We start from the raw sequence: 19,257 nt of genomic DNA, 5'->3' as shown, positions 1-19,257 counted from the left end.
TATAATTACAGAGCACCATAAAACTTGTAAGCCACTTTTCCTATGATCAATGACTTGTAACAAATGTAGTTTTTATGTTGTAGGGTCAAAGGCTTTCATGAATGTGCCACAATGTCGATGTGATGGTGGCCAATGTTTGTTGAAGACCTTGAAAACACAAACTAATCCCAAACATCAATTTTGGTGTTTCCCTTATAGGAAAAGGGTTGTTAATACATTTATTAATCTTGTTGAAAATTATCATAATAACTAATTATTATAGTAAGAACTAACAAAGATTTGATATTGTAGGGATATAATGGTTGTGGATACTATTAGAAAAGACAGGGTTGTTGTTACACCAAAAGATCCACCTGTTAATGCCTAATACAACCAATAGTCTTATAGAACCACAGAAGGTGGTTAAGCCATGTTGCAAATCCTACGAGGGACACTAGCCCACCGCCAACAATCCCCCTCCCAACATCACTCGTCGTGGCTAGCAGGATTTGAACCTATGACCAAGCTCTAATACCAATTGTTAGAAAGGACAAGGTTGTTGCACCAAAAGATCGCCCTGTTAATGCTCGATAACCAATAGGCCCACTGCCAATAGATACTTTAGTTGAGTAACTAATGCACAATCAACAACTATAGTGCATGATGAAGGAACGAAGTGCAAGTGTAAGGCTTAGGAGGCTGAATTTTTCTTTTTATGATGTCTTATTTGTATTATAATTGCACTTAATCGTTGGTACCGTATGAAAAAAAGTGCATAGCTAGAAATTGTATAAAGATTGATTTCTTTGTTTGGAAAATTCTATATATACATACACATGAATGCTTATTTTGAAAAGATACATTTCACCATCAAGATGTATGTGTAAATAGGAATACATTATCTCATGAGGAAGGTTTTAGACAACAGATTCACAAGAAGGGTTGTTGGGTCATTGTTGAAGTGGACCTAAACAAGTGTGAGCCTTGGAACCTCCTTGATATGTTCAATTCCCTCCTCAAGTATTCATTGTGAATAATCCTATACACCCATCTGATCAGGCATAGTAGAGACATACCTTGCTTCCTCCTATAGTTTTACAAAAGCATAAATAAATTATTTCAAGCAAACTAAGAAGAGGAGCTATTGTGTGACCAAAAACTATGCATAGCGTAGTGTGGCAATTGAATCATTGATATAAAGACATACCGTTATTTACTTTCCACCAAATCCTTGGTATGTCTCAATACATCATTGAATCAGCTGCCACACTATGCATACCATATTTAGTTTTTTTAATTAGTAGTACAATTTTTTTTAAAATCCAATTGTAGTTTCTAGTTTCACATTTGAAGACCACCATCATTTTTCAAAGGTGAAGTCTAGGACCCATTAGGTCTCACTAGAACACCTTAAGACCTTGTAGAACACATCACCCATTGTACAACACCTTTATGGTGTATAACTAGTCCAATGTACCATATGGGGTCATAATGTCTTAAGTGGTCCTACTACCCATGAGGACCCCTTAGAACCTAGTCAAACAGTTATGATAGCTAATGGGTTCAAGTGGAACCTAATGCATAATAGTGCTGCTAATGAGTCATAATGGGTCCTAAATGATCCTAGGACTCATTAAGACCCATTACAAAAAATTAAAATCCAATACAAAAAAATAAGACCCATTAAAACCCATTGATAAGTCATCGTATCATACATCTTTAAAGATGAACATTGGATAGAGAATTTATTTAATCATGTCTCATTCTATTATCTCATATCATGTCTCCATTTAGACCACTAAACATCTAATATAATTTGAGTAATCATATCTATTCAAAAAAATCTCATTTCCTTTGCCATTTCTCAAAATATTTTATGTGATTTCACTATCTATTTTTCATTATTGACCTCTATTTGTTATCTTAGAATTCATTTGGAGAACAACTTCACTATATCATCAAATTTATAAATCCTCTCTATACACTAGTCACAAGCACCATGTACCATCTTGATGTTATATTAAATATAACAATGATTACCTGCTGACCTCTTTCTTCTTTAGTATTATCTCTTTAACCATCCAATATTTTAAATATTTTGATAACATGAAAATTTATATAGTCATTTGTCAAAAGAATTGCCAGAACAATACAATATTTCCCCAAAACCCTCCTAAAAAAAATTCAAACCCACAACCACCATCCCCGAGTATTTAAAATCTATAATAAACAAAACTCTACAACATACTACTAGATATACCTTTTAAAAAGCCTTACCAAGTGAAAACTGTAGCATTGAAAAGTTCTACAAAGATTAAATGTACTATCCCAATGCAGGTACAATATCCATGCAGGGTCTCTTAAGTTTGTTCTTAACTTTTTATTATCTATGCATTTTCAATAATTGTAACTATCTGATTTTAATCAAGTTACATGTCTTTACTTTAAATTACTTAACTCTATATTGAAATTCTCAAATAAATATTTAGCTTGGATCATCTTTTTTTCCTATGCTCTCTCTAGCGAAATTACAATTAATTATCTCTGTACTACAGTGTTTGAATTACTTATCTTGTAGTTAATGTTCATATGATGGCAATGAAGGGCACTGGTTAAGGCTACAGAAGACCTGATGTGTAGTTCAAGGTATTGCATATACCATCAAATGTTTTTAGGATTGTTATTGACCAAGCCAGGCAGAATGTAAATTACGGGTTGTTATTGACTGAGCCAAGCAAAATATAAATCACCTGTTTGACAAGGGAATAAAGTTGCAAGGTACTGTCACTGCAAAGAAATTGAAAATAACTTTGCACAGCACCACGTAGCAACATGCATTGTACCATGGCTTATACACATTTACCAAGTCAAAAGTCAAAATTCCAACTGATGTATAACACCCATAAATCAATCTAGAGAATAAATCTATTAATCAATTCCTAACAAGCCATGATCAGATGTTTTCTTATAACTTTCAATTGTCTATGCAAAAAGAGGGGTAAAAAATTATTAAGACAGAAAGGAATACAACAAGGAGAGCTCAACAAGGAGCTCAATCCTGAGCAACAAGATCATCAAATTCTTGCACCATCTCAAAGGACAGTTGCACCCTATCCCTAATATTCCAACCCGGATCATGACTAGAAGCCCATTTGGCTAAACAATCAGCAGTTCTATTCCATTCACGAGGAATATACATGAATCTAATGAACTGAAAAGAGGAAGAGAAGAAAAGAATCTGCTTAACAACAGTGGCCAGCTGCCAACTAACATCCTCAAGCTCTTGCGAAGAAAGCATGTTCACCACCACCTGGGAATCAGACTCACAAATAATCTTACGCCATCCCCGCAAGCAACACTGTTCCACAGCATATAAAATAGCCTGAGCTTCCATGAGATTGTTAGTATAATCACCCTTATGAACTGAGAAGAAAAATTTAACATCCCCAGAACTACAACGAGCCACTCCGCCAATACCAGCCGGACCAGGATTCCCACGGGAAGAACCATCAGTGTTAATTTTCAGAACTCCACAGGGAGGAGGAGTCCAGTGCCCATCCCGGTTAACCCGACCCTTCCTCTGATGGTGAAGCTGCCTGGACATAGAAGGAAACCTATGAGCTGCAACCCCATCCTACAGATGAAAATTGAGGCGATTATAGATAGCAAGATCAACCGAATCCATACCGCCATCAAGCTCACACTTCACAAGAATAGTTTCCTTAAGAGAATGTGATATTTTCCACCAAAGATGCAAAACACCAAGCCGAACATTTTGGAATATGCGACGATTCCTCTCCAACCAGATATGCCAAAGCATGAAAGATGGGCCAGGAATCCAAGCAGCATGGAGAGAAGAAGACTTGGAGGGAGCACTACCCAAGCGGGCCCAGAACTCAGGCAAAGAGGAAGCATGCCGACAAGAGCAACCCCAAGCGCTCCACCAAAGGTGCCATATCTGAGTAGAATAGGAGCAATGGAAGAACAAATGGGAGACAAACTCCTCGCCATTACCACACAAAACACAATAAGAGGGGCCCTGAAATCCACGTTTACAAAGATTATCCCAGGTAAGACAACGATTGTGAGCCAATAGCCACATGAAAAAATTGCACTTGGACCAAGAAACTTTATTCCAAACTTGCTTCCACCAAGGGACCTCAGCATCCCCAAATAATTGTCTAGTTATCTCCTGATACCCAGCAGAGACATGATATTTACCAAACAAGGTACCACCCCAAGCCAAAACATCTGGACCAAGCAAAGAAGAACACTCTTTAGAGGCCAGAATTTGAGAAAGCTCCTGACGATCCATGTCTGTACCTCCAGGAGGCCAATCAAAGGAATGCTTTCATTTGTAACCAACAACAGGTCCCAATTGATAAGGAGTCTTGTAATGAGCCACTTTATCCCATCCAGCGGCAAGAAAAGAGTCACAAAGAGGCTGAAGATGAGGGTATATGGATAAAATGGAAGGGAATCCATCCCAAGCATCAGACCAAAACAAAGCTTGAGAACCTCCTTTACATATCCAGAACAGACCCCTCTTCACCAACTTCGCACCTGTCTTCAAAGTATGCCAAACCATTGAGCCACGACCTTCAAGAGGAAGTGCAGAAACAGAGCAAGGATCAGCACCATGAAAATATTTATGAGTGATAATACGAGCCCAAAGTTGATGTTGTCCAGAGCACCATCGCCAATAAAGTTTAGCAGCCAAAGCTTGACTACTCAATAGAGCAGATCGAAGACCAAGACCACCCTCCTTTTTAGGCCTACAAACAATTGCCCAATTAACCAAGCTCCATTTAGTACTACGCAAATTACCACTCCAAAGGAATTGTCGAGAAAGAGCATCAAACTCCTTGAGAAAGTAAATAGGTGCAACATAAACCATGCTTCTATAAGTAGGAAGAGTTTGGATAACAGCTTGAAGAAGAGTAACCCGGGCAGCAGTAGAAAGCCATCTATGAGTCCAATGATTTACCTTATCCTGAAGCTTGGTAATCAAACTTTGCCAGAAGAGACGTGGCTGCCTGGAAACAGCAATAGGAATGCCAAGATAAGTCAAAGGAAGTGAACCTATCTGAAACCGTAGGATACCAACAATCCTGTGCTGAATAGAATCAGGAGTGTTAAAAAAGTAAATGAAAGATTTGTGCTCATTAACTTTCTGGCCTGAAGCTGCCAAATAAACGTCCAAAGCATGTCGAAAGGCTTCAGCTTCCTTGATCCTAGCAAGACCGGCAAGAGCAGAATCATCAACAAATTGAAGATGGGAAAGAGAAAGTAAGCCATTACCCCACCGCCAAACTTGAATAGAATTCTGGGACACCTGATGCTTAATGAATCTGTCCAAGCCTTCAGCCATGATGATGAATAGATATGGGGAGAGAGGGTCACCCTGGCGGAGGCCTCTAGAAGCACCAAATAGTTGTGAAGGTTGACCATTAATAAGAACAGAAAAAGAGGCAGAAGTAACACAACTCATAATCCAACTCACCCAGTCAGAGCTAAATCCAAAAGAAAGAAGAATACTCCTTAGGAAGCTCCATTTAACTCTATAGTAGGCCTTAGCCATATCTAGCTTAACAAACATGGCTCTCTCCCTTGAAGTAGTCATAGAGTGAATAGCCTCAGTAGCAATAACCACCCCATCCAAAATTTGTCTGCCAGCAACAAAACCACCTTGTTCTTCTGAGATAATAATGGGAAGCCACCTTTTCAATCTCTCAGCAATCAGCTTAGTAATAATTTTGTAAACCACATTACATAAGGCAATTGGTCTAAAAAACTCCAATTGATTAGCACCCTCTCTTAGGAATAAGAGTCAAGAATGTAGAGTTCAAAGCTCGAAGCATCTGCTTGCTAGCATAGGATTCTTTAACCACCTCCAACAAATCATGATTAATGATGTCCCAAAATTCCTGAAAGAATTCAATTGGAAAGCCATCAGGACCAGGAGCCTTCCCCTTAGGCATGCCAAAGACCACCTCCTCCAGCTCTTCCAAAGAGATAGGACGCATGAGATAATCATTCATTTCTTGAGTGATAAGGGAAGGAATACAAGACAAAATAATATTTTCTTCATTATCAGCAGGAGGAGAGTCCTCAGAGAAGAGGGTAGAGAAGTACGAAATAGCCTCCTGGAACAAAGCTGGCAAGGAATTCAGTTGGATACCTTGAGAATTAACCAAAGAAGAGATAGTGCTCTGATTCCGGCGAGATTGCACTGTTTTATGGAAAAAGGCAGTATTTCGATCACCTTCCTGGAGCCAATCAACTCGAGCCTTTTGCTTCCAAAAAATTTCCTCTCGAAGTTCCCATTCTTCTAGAGCTCTAGAAGCAAGGGATTCAGCCTAGCCAAGATCCTCTGAGAAACCTCGATCTCTAATCTCCCTTGGATGACATCAAGATTTTCTTGAACAAGCCTCTTCATAAAGTGAAGGTTCCCAAAGCATTCCCTATTCCATATCTTGAGCTGCCTTTTAACATATTGAAGCCTTTTAGAAAACGAGAACATTGCAGTACCATATGCAGGAGCACCATCTTTCCACCAACAAAAAACAAAATCATGAAGAGAGGAGTCACGAAGCCACATCAACTGGAACTTAAAAAGAGGATGCTTCGGAACATAAGCCCCTATAGCGAAAAATTTGATTGACCAATGATCTGAACCCCTCCAATCAAGAATTTCTGAAGAGATAGTAAGGGTGCCACTAAGCCAGAAGCAAGAAACAAGAAATCTATCCAGACGTTCTGAGATAGCAGCAACACCAGTCCTGCGATTATTCCAGGTATAGAGGCCATTAGAAAGCTTAACATCAGAGAGATGCAAAAGAGATATGTGTTGCCGAAGAAGAGCAGAAGAAGGCCCCAATCTAGCCAAACCACCATGCTTCTCTTCCAGACTTAAAACTGAATTGAAGTCCCCTGCTAACACCCAAGGATGATAAGGATGACAATTTCTAACATATTGAATATGTTCCCAAAGTTCCTCCTTTCCCACAAGATCAACAGGTGCATACACATTAGTAACCATGATTACCTCTCCTGAGTCTAGAGCAGAAGCTACCATAGAGAGAGCTGAGCAAGAAGACATCTAGCCAAAAGGAGAAATTTTTTGAGGATCCCAAAATATAGCTAAAACACCAGCACTGCCCGTTGCCCCAACACACTGGCATTGGCCACGAGACCAAATACTAGAGGCATGTTGGACCATAGACTCCACAGAGAGCTTAGTCTCTTGGATACAAAAAACATCAGGACTATGATCAACCACCAAGTTATGAATAGCCTTTTGTCTAGAGATGCTATTCAACCCCCTTACATTCCATGAGAGAATAATTATCATTGGGTAGAATTGGAAAAATGAGAATCCAAAGGTTTCACTGCACCAGACTCAATCAATATATCTCCTGTGAGTTTAATCTTCTCTTGGTCTGTTTTGCGCCCACTCCTTAGAGGGGGAGTAGAAGAAGCTCGCTTAAAGGGTCGAGGCAGCAACCCCAAGGGGAGAGGAGATCCCTTGCCCTTACCTGATGGTAGCACATCCTTAACCAAGTCAGCCAAAACAACATCATTATCTTCCAACACTGCAGGAGTCACCAGAGCCTCTGTCACAAGAGCTACAGGAACCTCACAGTTCTGATATACTACAACTTGAGATGCCCCACAAGCATCATTAGGAACAGATCTCTCATCTGGGCAAACTGGATCAAAAGAGATAGGAGGAGGAATACCCTCCTCTAGAACCATACTATCCAGCACCTCAAAGCGGTTAAAACCTGAATCAGATAATCTTTCTTTCAAAGGCCTCTTTTGACCACGTGCCTTAGCTCGAGGGCGAACAGGGGTAAATCCATCCTTATCCTGCATTTGAGCCTTACCCTTACCTGAAGCATCTTGTGGATTCATCCCCTTGATAGTATTAACCATTTGAGATTGTCCTTTCCCTGTAGTATCTGCCAAACCACCAGCATTGCCAGCTGTAGAACGATCCACTCCTTTGAAACTCGAGTTACGGGGGCACTGCCGCAGTAAATTTTGAAAAATAATTGTTTTGCCACTTGAAGGTGCTTCCGTAAATTGGGCTATTTCAAAACTATCGAAATTAGCAAGTCTCAAAATTATTAGAAACAATATAAAGATAATAGTTTTAAAGAATTAGCCAATTTAATAATATTCACAAGGCCATACAATAAAGACAAAAGATAATAAATCTATTAATCAATTCCTAACAAGCCATAATCAGATGCTTTCTTATAATTTTCAATTTTGTCTATTTCATAAGCTAGATTTCAGAAAGTAATTGTTTTGCTCCTTGAAAGTGCCTCAATAAATTGTGTTTAATTGAATTTTTTTCTGTAATTACAGCCATGATTGCTGAGAAGAATGCAGCATAAGTTCTTTTTCGAAATAATGTAGAATAATGCTCTGAAGCATAATGTTAGTTGGCCATACAGTTGGGCTATTTCAAAAAAATTGGAATTAGGAAGTCTCAAAATTATAAGAAATAAAAAAGAAAATAATTTTGAAGTAGCTTTAAAAAATAAGCAAATTTAATGATATTCATAGGGCCACCAGCACTACAAAATACTCTTTAAGTTTACAATCAAGTGAAGCAGGTTTTAAAAGGGCCCTGAAACCATTTACAAAACAGATTTTAAAAAGATTATGCAACTCAAAACTAGAGATATTTAACGAAGCATAAAAACTAAGAACAACATGCAGTCCTAACAACAGATAGAAGCTTACATCTTATTATAGATTTACCCTTATGGGAACAAAGGGTCATGTCAAACCTGGCCAGTGGGACTTTAGATTTTTTCTTTCAAACCTTGAACCACCCATCCTCCACCATGGTAGCAGCTTTCTGCAAAGACAAAGAGTCCCAATGAGGAAGAACGCCCAACAAGGACAGGGCAGCCCAATCAGCACTGGCAATCGAAACAGATGCCTGCTCCAAAGCAGGACCATCAGACATCATAGAGCCAGGATCTCTAACCAGGACAGCATAGCCAGCAGAAACCCATTGGGTTGGAATCACAACCGCTGAGGAGAGGCCAGCAGTTCCAACATAAAAGCACCCCCTTATCTGGGACACCAGCGCTACCACCAGCAATAATACTATGTTGATCAGAACCAGCACCTTTCTGGGATGAACCTTCAGTAGCAGATGTTTGATCAGAGCCAGCAGAAGCCAAAACAGAACCATCATCCTTACCAACCTCTTGCACCCGGTTGTTGCAAAAAGACCCCCTTCCACCAGGAGGAGAATTTCTTAACTTTAATTCTTTCATATAGCCGTGACATGACCAGTTTTGAAACATTTTCTACATCTAAAACTAAAAAGAATATATTCGTAATCCAAAGATTGAACCAAGGTCCCCTTTGGACTTGGGAAGCATCTATAGCCACAAGAATAGAGGCATAAGTTGAGTGAAAAGGAGATTGGGAAGGTGAACCCAAATAGGCATTTTGTAAAAAGATTGGGTAAAAGGGTTAAAATCATGATGTCAAGGTTCAACCATCAAAGGGTACCAATTTTCTAAAGTAAATAAGTGTTCAGACAGAAAAACCATTCAATAATTTAAAAAAATTGCCAAAGGAAATTTCTGAACATCCAATATAAGAGGTTCTCACTAATTGGAAAACCAAGCATGAAGCCCTGGGGAAGCAGGCCAGAAACCCTTGGAAAGGCAGACGAAGACATCATCTATAAGAGCCTCAATGCTCTGCTCAATGTCAGAAATAGTTTTTTCATCAAGATCTATAGCAATGGAACTACAAACAGGAAAGGTAAGAGACACCACCCGATTTGTGGCATAACCATGCCCACCTCCAACTGGGCATAAGAAAGCCCACCTTTCACCCCCACCACAGCAGCCCCAACCCCAACCTTCTCAGAGCTAGGTACCAAAGCCGCAGCCTTTGCACCATCCGCATCTAAAGTCAATGCACACCCTACAACCACTGAACCCAAAGACAAGCCCGACAACCCCAAAGCTTAGGGTGCAGATACAGAAGGGGCCATTCAAATTTCCTTTTAGGGAAAGAATTACATAAGTTCCACACAAGGAAAAAGTCCACCTACCTTAATTTATATTAGAGTTCAAATGGTGATTTTAAGATTTTTTTCATATTCACACAGAATTCAGGCTGCTGCGGTGATTGTAATGCACTAAATAATAATAATTAATAAAATAATTAAGTTTAATGAATGATCAAGAGTCATATAATGAAGAGTTGTAACTCTTTCAAAATGAGATATAAAAGGGTACAAATGACTTTCAAAAGGTGTTTAAGGATTATGATTCCTCCAAAGAGTGATAATTATGAATAGTTGACTCTTTTAGAATGGTAAAAATTATAAAGGTTTAGGTACTACTTATGAAAGAACTGTTTCAAAAGGCAGAAATTATCAAGGATTGAACTCCTTCAAAGGGAATTGTGATATGATTTCATGACAATTGCAAAGGACAAACATTATTAAATGGTGTCTCTCCCTCATATTTCAAGATATAAACGAAGGGCAGACATTAAGAAAAGACATATCTCTACCTCATATTGGATATAAACAGGGAAATTCATCATCAAATCAATGAAATCTAATCATTCAAACATCACTTCATTCAAATATCAATTAAGCATCCACTCATCAAATTTTTGAATGAAATAACGACAAAAAAAAATCAACAACAATGTTTAAAATCAATGTGAAACATATGGTTTAAAAAAGGAAGAGTGCTAATTCTCCCCACAAACACCAAAAGGGCTACAAACTGTACAGTTGACCAATTTTCAAAAAATCAAAAACATCTTGCATTTTTCCAAAACTTTCAGCATTTGATCTTCATGATCTGCATGAATCTGGAAAAAAAAACTGTGTTGTCTTTAGTACATTTTGTCTGAAGATTAGCCTATAAAAGTAGTATAGGAATATACTTGTTCATAATGATATTGATGTGCAACTAGATATTAACAATAGATTTATGGCATTAAATTCTATTGTGGATTATTAATATCTATTGTACTATAGTATAAATTTGTAGTGATTGGTGATGTGCACAGATACTAAACCAGAAATATTCCGAAAGATACTTTAAAGTTGATAATTACATATATAATGTGATTCTCGGCTTGAGTTCAAATTAGCGTGTTACAGAGCTACAGTCAAGTAATTTCAAAAAAGAACGCTAAGAAAAGGTATAAATTTACACAAGCAAAAACTTTAAACCTTACAATAATGAAACAAATCAGCAGCAATCCACAACCAAGTCGCTGGTTGCACACACAAAAAACCAAATCATTCATTGTATAAATAATGAACCGAGAACATAACTAAGGCCACATGGTTGATGGTGATGCAGAAGCGTACTGCCTGCCCATGGCAAAATAGTCATTAAAAAAACAGGGTATCAACAACCATTAAATGTGAATGTGAAGGTTCGATCTCTGACTGCTGGATTTGACGAATCAGAAAGGTAGTAGTTACAAGTTACAACAAATGGAAACTTGATGCATAAGACAAGACACCGGGCAATGATAGCAGAGAAGAAGAGTATTGCACCTAACCGACCAAGGAAAGAATGTAAGAGTGCAGTTGAAAACAGATAGTGAGCTGGAAATTGAAATAGTAGAAGCAGGGGAAGAAACGGGTAAATTAGTGGTCTGCATTGGAATGGCAGATGGAGCCATTTTATAAACTAAAAGGCATTTCAGAAAATATAACGAGGGCAGAGGGCGTAGGTAGAGGCAGCCCAATGAGGTATCAAGGCTATTGCCCAGGACAGAGGAGGAGGTGGATGCTCAAATAGATAGGAAGCAGCTAAAATAGATGTCGGTCCATCTGTAGATAAGGAATTGAAGTAACACAGGTGAAGGAACAAATGCACAAAGATAGAAGGAATGAAGAATCTAGATCTAGAACTACAAAAAACTTTGAAAGTTATAGTGGTCATTGAAGGCCGTGCGATGCAAGATTTTGTTTTAAATTTTGAATAAATAATTTTAATTTGTTATGTTGCAAACCATTGTAGTTGCGGAATTCAGTGAGCACATGTATGTTTTACATTAGAAGTATCGAGATTGAATCGCAGCAGAGATTTCTGTATTGCATCAGATGGTCAATGCAAACATTAGTATAGTTGTCTAATGAAAGGTAAGAATTTTCACAAAATATGATCAATCCAGTGATGAGTTTTTTTGTCACCAAAAAAAATCTCAAGAAAAAAGCAAAACTTAACATATAACAATTGATTTTCAAAAATCCCTTACATGCGAAATATCCCACAAATAGCACCCAGGAAAGAGAAACATCGGTAAACCCAAAAAACAGGATACTATAAGTCACCTCAGTAAAAAGTGTTCTCAGTGTACACCTCGAAGTATATTTAAAGCCATCATTGGCAAACAATTTTTATAACAAGATAGACAAACTTAAATAAACTGATCAACGGTTAAGCCAGAAAACAATAGGAAATTCAAGAATGTAGAAACATCAAAAATCGCCATTAATAGTTGGAAAGAACTTTACAGATACAACTGGTACAGTAAAATAGAAATGCGGGAAATACATGGGGAACAAATATAAAATACAACTGCTCTAAATAGGTCAACGGGTCTCGATATACAAAACTGTGCGCTTCAATATACAATCGGAGACCGGCAGGTTATGGCATTTGAGCGAATCCAGATTTAGGATTTTCAGTTGCCTAGAGGCAGAGGACGTATCATACGTTGGAGGTATGGGGATAAGAAGTGAACAGACGGGTGACTTGTCTAGTGCGATGGAGCTTCTCTTACAACCTTTCCTAGAGCGTGTTGCTAATGTTTAGACTTCTTTCATCTTCTAATGGGTGTACAAGAGAAAGTAAACCCTAACATGAATACGATGATTTTCAGAAACAAACCCCTTCCATACTAAATATCCTATACAGCATCCTGTTAATAGAAAAACACTGAAGGATAAGAAATTCTGTAACCCATACGGTTGCCTCAGTGAAAAGTGTTCTCATTGTACACCTCGAAGTATATTTAAGACCATCATTGGCAAACCATATTAAGAAGAAAAACAAGAGGCGAATTTAAATTAAATGATTCACAAATTAACCAGACAATAACAGAAAAATCCAACAGTAGAAAAATCGAGAATCGTCAATTAATCTTGAGAAGCACTGTACAAATAAAACAACTACAGTTCAACAGAAACTCAGAAAAACAACAATACGAATCAAAGATCGCCGTAAATCGGTTAGCGACCTGAGTAAAAACCTGTAGACCTATGCGAAGAGTCACAGAACGCTCTCACGATAAAACATGGATGCTTCGAGCATATCTAAAATACCCTCGCTTCCCTCGACTTGATTATCGCAATCGACCAAAACCCTAGTTAGGGTTAACGCTTGCATATCGACTCTCGGTTTTAAGGGGGCTTCACTAGGGGAGAGGACCCCGTGGTTGAACGGGTATCAATAATTGTGAATTCCATTAAGATAATCTAGGCCAACTACTGTATCAATATAGCCTATTAATTGTACAATAAGACACTAATTTTGCTGTTTGAAATTTACCAATGTTTACTTCAACATAGATAACTTCAGAATGTTCATGACTAGATCATTGATTTACTATATCTAATACCACTTGTGGACAAAAACATTCATTCCATATTTTATATAAAACCCATTTAAATGTTATTTTGCATAAGTCAAACTACTGTGTACACAATATCAAGATACATTCAATAGATGTTATATTTAAAATGACACAAAATCTACAAAATAGTTGTCCAAACTCATGGACAAGATGTCAACTCATTACTTGATGTCTAATTGATGACTAGACTATTGTTGTTCAACTACCGCAACATATACAAATGTACATAAATCAACTTTCTTTAACAGGTCATCCCATCTCTGACGATATCCCATCCCATCTCTGACAAAAACTGAAACCATCTCTGACAAATTCTAAAACCATCATGCTGGAATTGAAGTCTTCGATCAACAAAGCTGGAGAAGTTTGGAAGCAAAGCTGGAGTATTTTACAAGCAAAGCTGGAGTAGATGCAATAACTTGGAGTACCTGCAACCGTAATGGTGGATTTGTTTGAGCTCCCCAATCCATTCAAATCAAACAATTAATGCAACATAATTCAAAATCCAATACATTCAAATCAAACAATTAATGCAACATAATTCAAAATCTGTTCTTGAAAACCAGAGAGTTAAATGTAAGCAACGATCAACCATTTTCAAATTTCAAATTCTATTTACTGGGAGAGAAAAATTTCTAGGTATTAATATGACATGCGGTGAAATAGTTCTTTTACAAATGTGTTTGCATTCTCTATGACTGCATTGAACTTTATTTTACAAATGTGTTTGCATGTTTGTGACTACATTGAACTTAGTTTCTTAGGATATCAGAGGGCCCAATAGCATCTGTTTCTCACAATATCAAAGGGCCCAGTAGCATCAGTTTCTCACTATCAGAGGGCCCAGTAGCATCCAACCATCAAGGTATTTTAAATCTGCTATTATTTTAAGGTATGCTATTATAATCCATCATATAGTCTATGCTAATCTTCTTTTCATATAGTGTATGATGTTCTTCTTCTCATATAGTGTATGCTATTACAATCAAAATTTGCTATTATTTTAAGGTATGCTATTACAATCCATCATATAGTCTATGTTGATCTTCTTTTCATATAGTGTATGATGTTCTTCTTTTCATATAGTGTATGTTATTCTTCTTTTCATATAGTGTATGCTATTACAGTCAACTATTAAATAATAGCTTACAACATTTGAAAAAAATAACAGCATACTTCACTATTTCTATTATAGTTCTACTATATAATAGTATGCTGTTATTTATAGATTTGATTCTACAAAAAATGTACATACAACATTTGAAAAAATAACAGCATACTATAGAAATCTATATAGTCTATGGTAAGATGTTTGCATCATAGTATTATAACAGCATACTATAGAAATCTGTATAGTCTATGGTAAGATGTTTGCATCATAGTATTATAACAGCATACTATAGAAATCTGTACAGTCCATCATAAGATGTTTGCATCATAGTATTATAACAGCATACTATAGAAATCTGTACAATCCAGATTAAAATGTTTGCATCATAGTATGTTGTTAATGTTTGTATCATAGTATGTTGTTATTCTTTTAAAATGTTGTAGTAAGTTCAAATGTAAAAATAACAATGAAGTATAACAGAAATATCAAAGTCATTTTTAAGTATGTTGTTATTCTTTTCAAATGTTGTAGTAGCTGAGCATAATCTGTCACAGTACTATTCTAATGTATGTTGTTCTATTTAGGCATTATGGTAGCAGGGAAGAGAAGAAGCAAAAGAACTACTCAAAAAGTTAGAACTCATTATCCACGAGGTGTTAAATTACATGTTATTGAATCTGATGATGGAGATAGTTCAGCGAAGCCAACTCCTGATAACACAATTCCCAACTCTGAAAGCCAAAAGAATAAGAAAAGGTTGCAAGGAAAGCAATGGACAGAAGAGGATATGGAACATGCAATTGAAGATGTTGAAGATAATTATTTTTCAATAAGAGGAGCAGCTAAGAAGTGGGGAATCCCTGTTAGTAGCTTATCTTATTGGTTAGCAGGACTCACAACAACAAAAATCAAGGGATCCCCGACGATTCTCTCCTTGGAAGAAGAGCTAGAAGTTGTTGAGTGGTGTAAGGATTTAGCTCAACTTGGTCGTGGATTGGAGGTGATTCAGCTGAAGTCACATGTGGCTCACATTTGCCAAACAAGGCCAAATCCATTCAAAAATGGATTGCCTGGTAGGTCCTGGTGGGTTGGATTTCATAAACGCCATCCAGATTTGACTATAAGGACTGCAGAGGGTCTAGATAGGGATAGAGCAGTGATGCTACGACCAAGTATTGTGGTAGATTTTTATAATAATTTGTCAACATTGTATGATACTAACCATTATGAACCAACACACATTTGGAACTGTGATGAAACAGGAGTGCAACCAGGTAGAAACTGTGGGATGAAAGTGATTGCAAAGTTGGGAAGTCGAAGTGTGCCTCAAATCTTATCTAAAAGTAGAGAATGGATTACAGTACTATGTTGTATCAATGCTGCAGGTAACAGCATACCAGGATTTTATCTTTTTAAAGCAAAAAGAAGACTTAAAAATTACATTGCTAATTGTGAAGCTGGAGCTTGTATGGCAGCACAAGAACATGCTTGGATGACAAAAGAATTATTCTTAAATTGGCTCCATCATTTTGCTAGATCTGTTCCAGGTGGTGCTTCACCCAAGAATAGGCATCTCCTTATTTTTGATGGACATGGAAGCCATGTTGCCTTTGCTACAATCCAGGAGGCAAGATCATTAGGCATAGATCTTCTTACATTGCCTGCTCACACTAGTCATCGACTACAACCTTTGGATGTAAGTGTATTTTCTCCATTCAAGTCATATTTCAAATGTGAGAGGTCAAAATGGATGTCTAAACATCCACACATCGAAATAAGGAGAATGGAATTAGCAGAACTAGCAAGCAAAGCTTTCAAACTTGCCCTTGTACCTGATAATATTACAACTGGCTTTCGAAGGACTGGGATTTGGCCATTGAATAGTGATGCTCTTCGTAATGACATGAAGCCAAGTGATGCATTCAATGTGGAAGATGAAAGTGTTGCTGAAGGAATTGCAAGCATTTTAAGGCTAGCTGGTTATGATGATGATGTTGTCATTGAAGATTGTGTGGCACAAATGGCAAAACAGCAACAAGATGCTTCATTTGAAAGCCAATATCCACTAGTAGATGTTGTGCCCATTGAAGATTGTGTGGCATAGATGGAAAAACAGCAAGAAGATGCTTCATTTGAAAGCCAAAATCCACCAGTAGATGTTGTACCCTCAACTCAATTTGAAACTAGCATGCATGATGATATGAGTTTGCCAACACAATTTGATCCACCTGATTGGGTTAAGAAGGAGCAAAAGAATTGGGAGTGCAGATTGAATTTCAAAATGAAGACATTTCATTATCCATTCCTTCTCCACCTTCAATGCCAATAGAAGAGGTGGTTCATTACTATGCTGAAGCAAAAATTTGGGAAACTACAGATCATAATGAGAATGAAGTTGGATGCATTGAAGATGAAGGTGGACTAACTGAACATACTCTAGATGCATTGAATAGATCTCTAGCTTTGGAGACAGAAGATGAACAAATGTTATGCAGTCAGGGGTCATTAAGAAGTTTTTTGAAGCTACCAATTGAAAGGGTCACAAAGAGATCTGTGACATCTGACAATGCTACTCTTAGATTGGGAAGAAAATCTCAAATACTTACATCTAATGAGTACATAATGCTACAGGAGCAACAACAAGCAAGGAAAGTTGAACTTCAAGAGCTAAAAGAAAGGAAGAAACAACAGCTGGAGGAAAAGAAAAAACTACAATCTGAGCTGAGAAAAAGGAAAGATGATCAGAAACTTGAAAGACAAACAATAAAGCAACAGAAGATAGAGGAAAAGTTGCAGCAACAAAAAGAGAGGGAGTTGAAGAAGAAAGAAAAAGTAAATTGTAGAAAAGGTAGGCTGGAAAAAGAGAAAGACAACAGAGGAATTGAAAATATATCCCCTATGCAACTTGATTATAACATCAGTATTTCAGAACCAAATCCAAACAGAGCAGGCCACAATAGTACTCCAACAACCCCCTTACCTGAGCATCATCAAATTTTGAGGGACATGTACAACATTCTATCCCCTACCTATGCTGCCCTCCATAACATCCAATCTGTTGTTAGCCAAAGCCCCCCTCATTCTCCAATCAAGCAATTCCCAATTGGTAGATTGTTAGATGAAAATATGTTTGAGCATATGACTCCCATCACCCCACAAGTTGAATCAGCTTGTCCAGAAAATCCTATAGTAGATAGTACTGAGGGGGAACCTGAACCCTTCCCTGGCTTTATGGTGAACTAATGATCCTATAGAAATTTTTATATGGAGTACCTCTATATTCACAAGCTCGTCATTTTGTTATAGCAGAAGAGCTTCTATTTTCATAAGCTAGTCATTTTGTTATATACTACAGACTGGTCCTATTTTACAATAGCAGTCCAATCTTATTTTCCAGTGACAAGTTTGGAATTTTGTAATGTTCTATTGACTAGTCCTTATCTCCTACCTCCTCTACTATTTCCAACTATGTAATTTCTTTTGTCATGCTTATGTTCCAACTACTAGAAGCTGAAAAATGTTGTACTACAGCACAACAACAAAAATGTGTTACAACTTACACAACTTAATAGCAAACAGCTTAATCACAAAATGCATGTTGTTTGAGCTGCAGTGATAAAGGAGCCATATTTGATTTCCAGATTCTAATCAGATGCATGATATGCAATATGCTATCCCTGCCTAATGATACTGAAGACCATTTGTTATATGCTGTTCTACAATTTTATGCAATATACTATCCCTACCTAATGATACTATGTTATTTGTTCAATGTATTATAAATCATCTGATGTTTCTTAATTGAACTTGAATGTATTATATAATCTAATTAAATTGCCATCCAGTTGGACATTTTTGGGTAAATCAAGTAAAGTCCTAGCTGGGGACATCACAAATCAAAGCCGTCATTTGATGATCCCCCTATAATAAACTTGCTGACAACAGTGGAAATATTTTGGAACTTAAGGGAATCCTTCAAACATTCACTAAGAGTATTTGATCAAGTGAAATAATTCTCTTATCAAATATGCTACATAAGAAAATGAAGATTTCAGGAAAAAGCACCCAAAATGGATTTTTGTTTAGAAAAATGCTCCTTTGAAGTAGTGGACATGCTCTAAATTTAACCCATTGATTGTATTAGGATATGCATGGCTGAACTGTGGCTAATAAGATCCTCAACTAAATCATTTATGAGTTCATACATGTAACTATTGTATGCTAGGTCAACCTTACTGGGCCAAGGCAATTAATCAAAGGGTAATGCAAAACTGACAAAATATGCAATGTTCCCTTGGAAATTAATCAAGGACTACAATAGATAATATGAGTGACTGCTGGGTGTTGACAGTTGGGAATGAAGCCCTCTAAAATTAGTGTTGCAACCTAATTTATATTTTTACTTAGTGCTGGCTGTGATGTTAGAATGTCGTACTATTTAATTTCCTTAATCAATGAAAAAATGTGGTTTTCCTCTAATCTGATATCATGAAATTGTAATCAAAGTA

At 37.2% G+C, this 19,257-nt stretch overlaps 1 protein-coding gene across 1 annotated transcript; it reads left to right on the top strand.

The window, feature by feature from the left end:
• Positions 1-15,338: 15,338 nt before the first annotated feature.
• Positions 15,339-16,853, top strand: LOC149577169 (uncharacterized). Its single transcript, XM_089795813.1, has one exon. It carries the CDS (start codon positions 15,339-15,341, stop codon positions 16,851-16,853), a length of 1,515 nt encoding a protein of 504 aa, XP_089651939.1.
• The last annotated feature ends 2,404 nt before the right edge of the window (positions 16,854-19,257 follow it).

Source organism: Cupressus sempervirens, chromosome 1, assembly GCF_028749045.1.
Source record: "Cupressus sempervirens isolate cs-2001-9-10 chromosome 1, ASM2874904v1, whole genome shotgun sequence".
Classification (NCBI taxonomy): Eukaryota; Viridiplantae; Streptophyta; class Pinopsida; order Cupressales; family Cupressaceae; genus Cupressus; species Cupressus sempervirens.
The sequence above is the reverse complement of the archived record's forward strand: the minus strand, read 5'-3'. Positions and strand labels throughout refer to the sequence as shown.

What these genes read in the sequence shown, in the direction of transcription:
- LOC149577169 (XM_089795813.1), top strand. Translation starts at nt 15,339, where the DNA reads ATGGTAGCAGGGAAGAGAAGAAGCAAAAGAACTACTCAAAAAGTTAGA.